Source organism: Stegodyphus dumicola, chromosome X2, assembly GCF_044657685.1.
Source record: "Stegodyphus dumicola isolate Sdum_Otavi_A_Nest chromosome X2, ASM4465768v1".
Lineage (NCBI taxonomy): Eukaryota > Metazoa > Arthropoda > Arachnida > Araneae > Eresidae > Stegodyphus > Stegodyphus dumicola.
The window spans coordinates 68,972,972-68,985,662 of NC_140781.1; the positions used below are offsets into that span (position 1 = coordinate 68,972,972).

General features: G+C 34.0%; 1 protein-coding gene across 2 annotated transcripts in view; it reads right to left on the reverse strand.

Moving 5' to 3' along the window:
• Nucleotides 1-7,689, reverse strand: part of LOC118191761 (uncharacterized) — a 72,187-nt gene extending 64,498 nt beyond the window's left edge. The window contains exons 1-2 of one of the 2 annotated variants that reach the window (XM_085809790.1): nucleotides 7,480-7,689; nucleotides 224-293 (exon numbers count right to left, since the gene is read on the reverse strand). In XM_085809790.1, the coding sequence (XP_085665916.1) occupies nucleotides 224-281 (58 nt within the window). In that variant the 5' untranslated portion in view covers nucleotides 282-293; nucleotides 7,480-7,689. The remainder of the gene's footprint in view (nucleotides 1-223; nucleotides 294-7,479) is intronic. The other variant, XM_085809791.1, reaches the window with a different exon arrangement.
• Nucleotides 7,690-12,691: the final 5,002 nt, after the last annotated feature.

Sequence of the window (12,691 nt, forward strand, 5' to 3'; positions counted from 1 at the left end):
GCAAGGACTCTAATAAGGAAAATGGCTTCCATTTACATTAGACATTAGGAAAGCAATATCCAATGCAGCCAGAAAGATCATTGTATTATGAACTTGGTACTGACAAAATTTTTCTGAATACCGTAATTTCCAATCTATATAAATCTTCTCACACAACTTAAGGAAATTCAAAGTTATCACATAAATACAATCTCAAAAGTTAAAATGACTAAGAAATACATACCTATGCTTGGATAAACTTGGCCATTCTCTGCAGGTGGAGAAGATGGAGACACCGACATGACAGAAAATTCCTGATGAATTAAAAGTAATAATTTCTAAGTCTTCAAATGCAAATATGGCATGCATAATGAATTAATTTTTTTAAGATTAAAAATTTTTACAGCAATTAAGAATTAAAAATACATGAAATACTTCATATACAATTCATTAGTCATCATTAAGAACAAAATATAAATTATGTGTGATTTACTGCTTAGTGATAACTAAAACATAATCTACAATTACACTGCATACATCAACGTAAGATAAATATTACAGTAGAACCTATTTTGAACCTGCATTAAATAAAATTTCAATATTTCAAATGTGATTGTTAAGTAGAAAAATGTAATGCCTTTATAAGCTATGCTTTGTCAATGGTAATAGAAGTGGATGCATGTTTAAAAAAACACTTCAGCAGATGACTAAATGAGTAGGTTTATAAGGTCACGTGTAGTCTAAAATGAGTAGGTTTATATAGTCACGTGTGCATGCAAGATATTTGTGCATGCTTCTTCTACTCATGCACCTTCTTGTTACATATAACATATTGGAAGAGATTATATGTCATCATATTCTATTGAATGGAGTACCAATTTTAAAACGTACATTTCTTATAGCAGTTATATTGATGATATACACACCCACACACAGAGAGAGATACACAAACTTCTGTTCTTAAAAGAACATTTTGAAAGAATATAGTTACATCTTTTCTTTTTTAAGTCTATATAGAGCAGGTAACCTGCATCAAATGATTAGCATTTTGAAACAATAAACATTGTATATATTGATACAGTTAAATATTCTGTGTATTTAATTATAGCTTATATTGTTTATTCTACACATGTTGGCAATGACGTGGCTATGGACAGCAAGGGAAGCCTCTGTCCCCCTCCGCACAGCATTCAGAGAACATCAAACTGATGTTCACGATTGCATCTGGCAAACAGAAGGGAGTGCAAAATTTTCAGTTGTCTTTGGGCACTGAAAATCCTAGCTATGCCTCTGCATGCCGATACTGAATTACACAAAGCCTTTTAAATGCAATATTTATAAGCATTTACAATATATATATATATATACAAGCTATAATTGCAGGCACGTCGGGAAAAGAAACAAAACCATTGAGACTTGCTATATTAAGATAATTTAGCTTGATTATTCTATTAATGAAATTCCGCTTTCAGTCTCAATGTTTTTCGTTTGACGAAATGTGCTAACACTATTAGCTGAATTCGAGTTTTGAGACACTTTTCCCTTGATAAGTCCAGCCTAAACCTCGAGTTGGGCTAATTTACCATTTATTGCAATTCTTTGTACATATTTTCTGTGTCTGAAGTGTTTTTAATTATTTTCGCATTTTAAAAAAAATTTGTTTTTAATTTATTAGTTTTTTCACATCACTTTTTCTTTTTGAAGTTATCTCGTTTTGTAATTTTTACAATAAATTTTTACGCTATAACTTAGACTTCTTTAGTATTGTATTGTTGTTTTTACATGGTGTAATTATTTTACTCAGGAGCTGCAGTATCAAATGTACTTTTCAGCAATAGCTTTTGAACTTTCCTCTTCTTTGCAAATATACAGATATATATCTTTTATCACTTAGCTGCTACTCAGAGGATTAAGAATATAAAGAAATATATTTTAAGAAGTTTGGCAGAAAGGAAAAATCAAACAGAACCTCAAAAGAAAGTGTTTTGTTACTAAAATGATGTGCTAACATAAAAAAAAGGGCCACCATGGATGGTCTAGTAGCAGTAGAAAGGCAAAGCTCTTGCTGCCACTCTCAAGGACATCAAATGGCCTATAAAATTTTAAATAACATCTAGAGAAATAAAAATCAATAACTCTGTGTTTGTTTTTGAAATAAAGTTTTAATTCTAACACCCTTAAAATGCCATTTCGCTTGTTTTCTGTTAGCAAAATCATTGATGAACATTCTGTTTCCTTCCTATTATTCTTCTTTAGATTGTACAGTTAACATCTCTTAAATGCAAGGTATTCATTTTTAGATTATTAAGTGCTTGTAACCAATTTGTATTTAGGAAAATTCCTCTCACAAGTAATATTTACAGTTATTGTGATGTGAAGAATTATCACAGTATTTGAAACTACAATATGATGATCGTATTTTGGAAGAAGATTGTAAAGCGGCCTTTCATTCTCCCAAGCAGTAAGAGAAATAAAAGTCTGATATACTTCTCTCCCAGTAAAGAACTCTTTCTTAGTTATGTCACTGTGATCATAATTTAATTGACACTTTTATTTTTTCATTTAAACCCTTCACACCCAGTCGGTATGGTGGTCAGGGAAGCTGACTGCGATGCGGAAGAGCCAGGTTTCGAATCCCGGAAAAGGCATGGTTGTAACTTTCCATCCCTTCATAGGAAAGGCGATGGTGGCCCACCTATTAGGTGCCTCCATATTAAAGAGACCACCACATCAGGCCTTGTATAGATTAATGGACTGGGTTACATTTGTAATTGTTCACAATCTGCCATTAGGAAAAAAAAAAATCTTCACAATGGATGTATCATATATGCATCATCAGTTAATCCTTTTACACAACGCCATGCTGCTTAGCATAAATCACCTTGGAAACAGCAGGTTGATGCAGTAGTATGATCTCGCCTTTCGTTGAAATATGCTGCCTGAAACTTTTTGCGATTACAATACTTCCCTTTTACTTCGTACAGGGAAGTAAAAATATGTTGCCTGTTTGACATTACTTAAAATAATTTGTTTTATATTATCTCCTAATAAGCTTTTTTATTTTGAATTTTATTTTCAAGGTAATGACGCTTATTTTTTTAGTTTGAATTTTATTTTCAAGGTAATGACGCTTATTTTTTTAGTTTGAATTTTATTTTCAAGGTAATGGCGCATATTTTTTTAGTTTGAATTTTATTAATATATATAGACATGATAGTGTCAAATATTGCGATCATTTCTATACAGTTTAAAAAATTATTATTCCTTTCAAATAACCTGTTACTGGAACCCCGGAAGGCTAAGTTTTGTTTGGCGAAAAACTCAGTAGCACAGATGATTCTTTCAATAATGTTGCGCCAATGCTTAGTCTCTAAATAAATGCTTAGTCCTTTAATAAATTTTGTCTGCAAGTTCCACTCTTTTACTACACAATTATGCATTATATATGGCAGCAACATCTACAACCATTGGCCATGATTATAACTGTACTGAATTATTTCAAAGTTTTCAAAATTTCCAAATTATCAATTTAATTTGAGATTTCTTAATACTTTTTAATTAAGAAATTCTCCTTTTCAAGTTTCATCTATTTCTATTACATATCATGCTGTTTATTTCAATTAAAATTTAATATGTCATAATAAACTAGAGGCCTTTCCAAGAAAATGTTTAGCTAAACAAAACATTTTTATCTGCAACACACTTATTCTTTACTTACTGGCTTTTACTCAGGAGGATTTAGTTTAAGAGCTGCTGAAATTTCATTCAGTTTCCTATAGGCTGATGTCATTAATAGCTAATAATATAATTTGAAAAAAATTCTCTGTCGAGAAAAGTAAAGAACACGGTAATTAAATGGTAATTTTCAAGTTGAACTCTTTCTTCTTCAAATAGCTGCCTTGGCCTAGTAAACAAAAAGTCAACAATCTAAAAACATCTTATTAGTCGATATACTAAATAAAGATATAAAACTTTATTTACAGCATTTAAGTAAGAGTCATTTGCATCTCTCATCAAACACGCATTATTGAATACTTAATACACTGTGGAAAACTATGCTTTAATTAAAGCACTATTTCAAATGTTTATAATTGTATGTAATTAGAAAATTATGGACACTTTTTCATTAGTCTCATCTTCCACCAAAGAATAAAACTTGTTGGTGACTACAGCATTTGCAAAATTGCTGGCGACTAATTTTTCACCAAACTTATAAGTGAAACACAACACCATTTTCTGTATGACAGCATTCTAAAAATTTCACATAACAGCAATAAATCAACCAAATTAAAAAAATAAGAAACATCAGTAACAAAGCACTTCCCTTTTCCAACAAATTTTCTTTTTTTCTATGCTGATATTCCCTACCCCATGCACACAGCTACGTATTTTTGCTTAAAGAAACATCAGAGATTTGCATAAGTTTGACTCTGTACAACTTCTGTTTTGCACGGTAATCAAAATGACATGTGCTACTTGGGTTGTCACATAAATACTTTTGATTAAAATCATTGGTTTGCTGTATAACTATTTTGGCATCATACTGCTTTGCCTTGTGAATATATTTTCTCAACTTTTCAGCAGAGGTGCATAAAATCAGAAAGTAGTGAAAAATCTGTGCTCCAGAGCTATGCTTATGCATCATCCTCATCACATCAAAATTTATATTACATGTACACATAAGTTAATGAAAAATTACAGTAGTCTGTAAAATAGTAATCACAAGAGATAGCAACTAACGCAATGAAACACTTTATGTAGAATGGATAAGAAATTCAGTCACATATAGTTATAACTGATTAATCAAGTAGCAGTGAGAGCAGGTGTGTTGAGGTTATATCATACAACTGCATACAGTTCAAGAGTAACACACTATAGTAAACAAAATGATATAAGGTAATGATGTAAAGTAGTGAAATTTTCATATGTCTATGATGTTATGTTGGCTCAGTATTGAGAATCCATCATGCATGAATGAATGAAATGTTTATCAGTAGGTGAAAAACCTTTATATGTTACAGACGCTAATCGCTTATAAATCTCTACAAGCAAAAAATTATGCAAGTTGCCATCTAGTTCTTGAAACATTATTAAGAAAATTATATTATCTTATTCGAAGAGTTATATGCTACACATACACAATAATGATCTCTATAGCAAGAACAAAATCCAGGAAAATTCATCTTCTCAACCAAAGAAGATACTCAAATAGCCACTGCTGAGAAAAATCATGAAAAATTTTTGTTTTGGGTTGCAAATGAATATATTCTGACACGTGTTCGATAATGAACATAAAGCCATAGGATAATAATGGCATATGGACAGATAATGATATCTGCCAACTATCAGCTAATGAAACAGTTGCATATTGTTCTTAGCTGCGACATAAGCTGATACTGCAGCAAAGAAGAATGTCATTCAAAGAGGCAATAATATACAATATACAGCAAACTGAAAGCGAAATCTTTCTACTTTACACAGCCCAGATTGATGCCATACAAATACCACACCTTTGAATTTTCAAGGCAGACTTCAACAAGCAGTATAAATCATTTCCATTTAATATAAACAAAATATATAATAAATAGAGTTATTTTGATAGTTCAAATTATTTTGTTAGCTCTTTCATGCTTGAATTAATAAAAGAGAAATGAACTTAATATATATATGTTACTTATATTAAGTACATAAATATAGAGTTATAAACTACAACATGCAGCACTTTCTAAGATATTCATTCTCATTCTTTAAAATTATTTGTATGCAAATGAAAAAAGAAAAAATGCTTTGTGAGTGCTCTTCTTTATTTATGTGAATTCTGAAGATCTCTTTGAAAGACAGGCCTCGAATGCCTGTTTTTCTGAAGAGCAGGGGCATAGCTAGAGGGGGGCAAAGGGGGCATCTGTCCCCGGGCGCAGAATCCAAGGGGCGCCAAACTGATGTTACGACATTTTAGAACTAAATGTTTTCCATCCTTGGCAAGCAGTAGGGGGCGTGAAATCTTCAGTTGTCCCTGGGCGCTGAAAACCCTAGCTACGACTCTGCTGAAGAGATCTTCAGAACTTCATGAAAAAGCATTAAATACATAAAATGTGGGTTTAATCCTAGTATCCGGTGCACAAGGGATTTGTCTACTTTTGGCGACTTTATGATGAGCAGTAAACGGGACATATACAATGAGTAGTTAAATGGGTCATTTTGGTGTTGGTGATAATTTTCAAAATCGCGCCAAGGCTGCACCATATACTAGGATTTTACCAAAATGTGCTTACGTATATTATTTATGAAGACTCTATAATTACTTTCACTTTCATTAAGTTTTTCCATATACCTGATTTTATTATACTATTATAGCTTCATATTTGATTTTCATATTCTGTTGCTATGATTTTACAATAAACTTTTCTCTATGATCACTTCCATACATTCCAAATGTCTTAATTCTATCATCAGAATATTAAAAATTAAAATAGAGAGAATAATGAAACGAATAATAAGAATAAACGAACATTTTCTTTCTTAAGATTATTACAGCACACCAAAGCAACTAACATTCCATTACATAAATTCTGACATATGAATTTTGAAATATAACAGCAGAATTTCAAACAGAACTTTAGATTCAAATTACACAGAAAAAATTAATTCCGATTAACAGTTTTGATCAATCAAAATCAAAATCCAACATTAAGAATCAACAGAAATTTTTTAAAAATTTTTGCAGTACTTGTTTCGATAGTTTTTAAACTACCTTCTTCAGCTGCTAAGTGAAATACCCTTTTACTTGGTTCACTTGCCCTTACCAGCTGAAGGAGGTAGTTCAAAAACTATCGAAACTAGGGCTAAAGTGCAGAATCGCCCACTTATTTAAGTGGCATTTTTTACAAGAGTAAGAAGAATTGGATTTTTGTCAATTTTCATTGACTTTTTAAGTGAAAATAGGTCGATGTGTACGTGGATAAAGTCAAAGGAGTGCGCAATGCCATTTTGTGCAATGCTGGGATGTTTTTTAAAGTGAAAATAGGTCGATGTGTACATGGATACCGAGTTCTTAAAAACGTCCCAAGAGGTGGGCGATTCAGCACTTTCCCCGAAACTAGCACTGCAAAAAAATGTTTTAAATTTACGCTGATTCTTTTTGTTGGACTTTGTTTTTGATTGTTATTCAGCGTTATATTTAAACTAAATTAAGTTTTGATCAAGTTGATGAAAACTGCTAATCGGAATCCTCGGAAGAACATCTGAATTTGTTACTTTTGTCATAACGATTCCAGACATTACTCAAATAGAAATATAAACATTAAAAATGTTATTTCCTTACACCATCTCATAAATGGTTAATAAAAACGTGGGAAATTGTATTTTACTTTATATTTGTATGGTTACTTGATTTAAAAGTATGGAAACAAATAAAAATTATGATCGATTAATAATCAGTACTTTTTTGGATACTTATACAAGTACACACATATACACATAAAACAACCTATATTAACCTACCGTAAAATTACTTGGAGGATCACTGATGTGGCTGGCAGAAAATGACGTTTTCAGATCTGTATCTGGACGATTATATTCAGAAAAACTTATGAGTTCGGAAAAACACTTATTTTTTACTCGTTTGCAGACTCTTGAAAGGAATTATTAACCATCTGTTTATATTGTCACGACCATGTTCGATCGACACCTCCTTAGCCAATCATGTTCGACTATGTAGAAGACGAAACACCCAAACCAAAGAATCTAAAGGTACATATCCGGTGACGACTTCGAACACATTTCCGGGTTCCGATTTGCCGAATTTTGACAGACAGACAGACAAAGTAGACAGATTAAAACTCAGAATCTAGTATAGGGACAAATCCTTACCCCTTTGCCCCAAACATAAGGCTCCTCTAAAGAGTATATAGGAGCCTTACCCAAACACCTCGTACACAGGGTATAAAGGGAGACGGGGAAATAGCTTTAGTAGCAAAAGCAGATGGGCTTTAGAAAATTGTATTTTATTTACCTTATTTATATTCATTATTTTACCCAAGTATATTTGAAGTTTTTATTATCCAAGTGTTTTTATACTAAGTACAGTGTTTCCTAACAGAGCTGAAGGATTTCGTTTGAATTTCTTAAGACTAAGATCGTATTTTATTCTCGAGTGATCACTGACAAAGCTGATTGAATATTTTATTTACTATATTTACCTACTTCAAGTTCTAAGAATGCTTGTAATGAATGTTGGAATGAAAGCTTGTTGTTTTTTAATAGAGAAGTTTATGGTCGCAGACTTAACTGCCAGGGCAGTATCATCTGCGTAACATGCAAGGGTGGAGTCATTACCGTTGGGTTTAGGGAAGTCTGCAGCATAAAATAAATAGAGTATAGGGCCCAAACATGACCCTCGAGGTAGTCCACTTTGCATATTATGTTCTGAGGAGTAAGCTCCTTTCACACCACTTTAAAACTCCTGTCCGAGATAAATGAGAGGACGATCAGAAGAATTAAGGTTGATTAGTTTTGCAATGAGTCCCTCATGCCAGACGCGGTCGAAAGCTTTCGCTACGTTCAGCATGAGGATAACAACATTCAATTTATTATGTACTCCGTAATACGAAGAATATTTACGTACTGTTATTGTTCCTGCATTTTATATTGCGTATTTCATGTAAAAAAAATTTTACAGTACTTCAACCAATCAGAAAAATCTTTAATCTAAAACGCACGATTGGCTCTGTGCCGTCACGTGACTGCAATTTTAGTGCTCGTTGCTATTCACAAAAAATTCTACCTATGCTAATCTACAAAGGTGATGACTACAAATTGCAACTTCCCACCTGAGAGTCCTGCTTCAAGCTTCATGGCCTTCCGTCCTGCCCAGAATACACGTTTCTACTTGTGATTGCCTTAGGACCAAGGACCAAGGCGTAATTTTTACAGAGTACCTTTGAAACTAAATGCAATAACCTCCACATCGTCGTTGAGAAAATAATGAAATAGATTAGAGAAAGTTTAAGCTAAAGACAGTAGGAAAGAAAGCCGATAGGCGAAGAAAGAAATCGATAAAAAAGTCCTCCATCAGCGGACAAAGAAGCAATATACTTGTGTGTAACCACAATGAGTGAAGCGATTAACTCCCCTTGGTGCCAAACATGAAAAGATATTTATAGAAGTAAAGTCAAATACAGCCGAAAGCTTCTTTTAAATAGACGATCTACCCTACACGGGGGTCTGAAACGAACACCCCTAAGAGAAGAGAAGGTATAGCTAAAATTTCTGTGTTAGGTTCTGTAAACTTCCGTTCTTCCTTCTGTTAGGAGGTATTAATAACTAAATTTATTGCTAAGTTATGGATTCACGCCTTGACGGCCTCGTAGTGCACACCTATTTTACAATCATTTAAGGTCTTTTGCTGGAAATTTTAATAGCTAATCTGGCAAATAGAAGTTGTGGTAGACAACACCGACCACAGTACAGTCGGTGTTGGCGTATACTACGGTTAAGGCGCCTATATAGGAGCCTTAACTACGGTGGGCCTTATATAGAGGAGCCTTAACTACGGTGGGCTTTCGAGTGAATCACCAGTGTATAAGATCTAGTTCTATTTTACTGTCTATTTTTTTTTAATTTCTCATGACTGGAAATCTTGAATGAATGGATATCGCTTATCGGATAACATATTTAATTGCGATGTTTGGAGAAACAGGAGACTCTCAATTCTGTAGTGAATTCAACATAAACAGTAAGATAAATCTTGAAGGTTCGATTCGGCATTGGTCGGAAAATGCACTGAACCCAGTAAAATAAACTGGATTATTGGCAAGACTTACCCAGACATTACGTCACTGTACGAAAAAGTATACAGTTGCCAAAGCAGTGATTTTTAACAACAAAGCACTTGTAGCTACTTCATATAAATTCAGATCAAGAAATCAGAAGGATAGTCTTCGAAGAACAGTCTTGAAGCCAAAGAAAGGAGAAACAGCTTGTTATGCTAGATCAGACTATGTTTGTCATCCGATGACGTACTTTCTCTGGGGGAGACAACTGCGATACTTTACCCTGTTAATGGATTTTTCGTAGTAGCAGATCGGGGTAAGGTAAAGGTAGTCCTCCTACGACACGGCATCCTGTAACACGACCGTTTCGTTATAACACGAATCATAAATTGTGAGAACCCCCCTACAACACGGCATCCTATAACATGGTTTTGCTCTAACATGATAAGAAAATTGCCCAAACAATCCCAGGAAATTTAACGAACTCCGCACGAAGTTTTTCCATGTTGAGCAGGATACCAACATTAGTCCACTTTGAAAACGGTGGCGGAAATATAGGCCAGATCTGCAGAGTCTCAAAAAAAGGCTCTGACCTAAATATCGGTCAGAGAAATTCTTCCCCCTTCCCCTTCAAGGTGTAGGGATAGTTATTGTCCGACAACCTTCCCTGCCACTCGTCCGATGACCTTCGTGCTTTCGCCCTAGTCTGTTACCTGAAAATTAACAAAGGCGATACCCTAAAGGAAAGGTTTCAAAAGAGTAGTAGTTTCACACAGAAATAGTAATTGAAAGGGAGGAAGTCTTTTTCCTATTTCTTGTTCTTTTAAGTAAACCGTTCCAAACTTTTCAGTCTTTTAAGGGTTAATACATAAAAATCCTTGTTTTGTAAGTCCTGCCAATTGTCTTCCAAGATCCGGTTCCCGTAAGAACAAAAATCCTCAGGAATACGAGCCACATGGTGGAGACCGACCGTTCAATTTTTAACCGGTAACAAGGGGAAATTGTTTCCTTCCATGACCGTCAAAGTATAGCACAATAGAAACAATACTCAGTCACAAAAGACCACAGCCCCCAGATACCAATTAAGGAACCTCACTATCGCAGATGTTGAGCGACATCAGGTCACAGTGTCACAGAGTTCGGCTTCCAAAATTCGAATCCTCCTCTACGTGGCCTGAAAACAAAAGTGTTTCATACCGCTGGTCCTCAGTCTGCGTTGTGCCACAGTGTGTTAAAGAAGACCTTTTTTACATTAAGACATTAAGTTTCAGTGCCAAAATATGCCCGATTAAGATAAAAGAACAACGTTTAAGAGAAAATTTATTTCTTTACAAGTAAAAATACAAATCTTGGATCGTCTTTTAAAGGGAGAAAAGACATCTCACATTGGAAAAAGTCTTAATTTGAATGAAGCAACAGTCCGGACTATTAAGAAAAATTGAAAAGAAATAAGAAGTGCAGTTGCTGAAAAATCTTCGACATCCTCAAAACGTGCAGTTCGCTCCCGGCACCAATAATTGAGAAGATGGAAAGGCACTCAGCATTTGGATTGATGATAATTGTCAGAAAGGTCTTCCGTTGAATGGTAATATCATTAACCAAAAAGCACAAAATTTACAAGCAGCTTAAAGAATATGAAGAATCCTCTGTCAACCCAGATTTTGTGGCAAGTAAAGGTTGGTTCGAAAATTTCAAAAACTGTTTTGCCATTCATAGCATAAGAATTCAAGGAGAATATGCATTGGATTATTGTGAAGCTGCTAGGATGTTTCCTGAAAAAATTCAAAATATTATAGTAGAGCAGGGATAAACAGCAGATCAACTATTGAGTGCCGACGAAACTGGGCTGTGGTAAAAAAATGCAAAGTAGAATCTTTATATCGAAAAAAGAAAAACCTTCATCCGGATTTAAGGTTTCTAAAGATCGCCTAACACTACGTTTGTGCAGTAACGCGTCGGGGAACTTTATGACAAAACCCTTGTTAGTTTACAGATCTTTAAATCCTCTTACGCTTAAAGGCGTAAATAAAAACGCCTTATCGGTATATTGGAAAGCAAATCCAAGAGCTCGGGTAACCGCAAATAATCTAAACACTAGCTTTTAAACTGTTTTGTGCCAGATATTGAACATTATACAAAGCAGAAAAATTTATGCTTCAAGACACTATTAATTACTATTAAATAATGCTGCATGTCACCCACAAGATTTGAATTATCCCAACGTCAAATTACTGTTCCTGCCACCTAACACTACTTCGTTACTCATGTAACACTCTTCGTTGGATCAATGTATTATTTATGCCTTCAAAATGTATTACATAAGAAGAGCTCAATTGGCAAACAGTAGATTTTAGACGTAACCGATTCAAAATTAATTAATGCAATCGAAGCTTGGAAGAAATTTAAAAAAAAAAGCAGACCTAGTAAATTTTAAAAAAAAAAGCACTGTATCGACTTCATATCGTCGTCACCGAAAGAACTGAAAACATCAACGTTACATGTGTGTTGAAAGAAGATATAACCCTCTTCAGTTGAAGTAGAAAACGTGCGTGAATCGTCAGAAAATGAAATTGATGGCATATTAGAACTCTAAGTCAATCGGAGGCGAAGATTTTCTGGACATGGCTGTTGAGAACATTGAAGATTTATTCGTGGAAGAAGAAATTGACGAAGCGGATCTGATGGAAATGGCATCCGAAGCTGTAAATCAAATTGATTCTGAAGACACTAGCACTGATGAAGATTGTGCAGTTAATAATTTAACAGTAAAAAAAATAAATAAATAAAAGAAGGCCTAAGCTTAGCTGAAAACCTCGAGTCATTTTTCTTGAATCAAACCTTTCCGCTGAAAGAAGCCGAAAATTCAAAAAGGATCTGCAAAACCGTCTAGCTCCATATCGAAAAATTTTCAATGACTTGGTAAGACCTAGTAAACAAAGTAA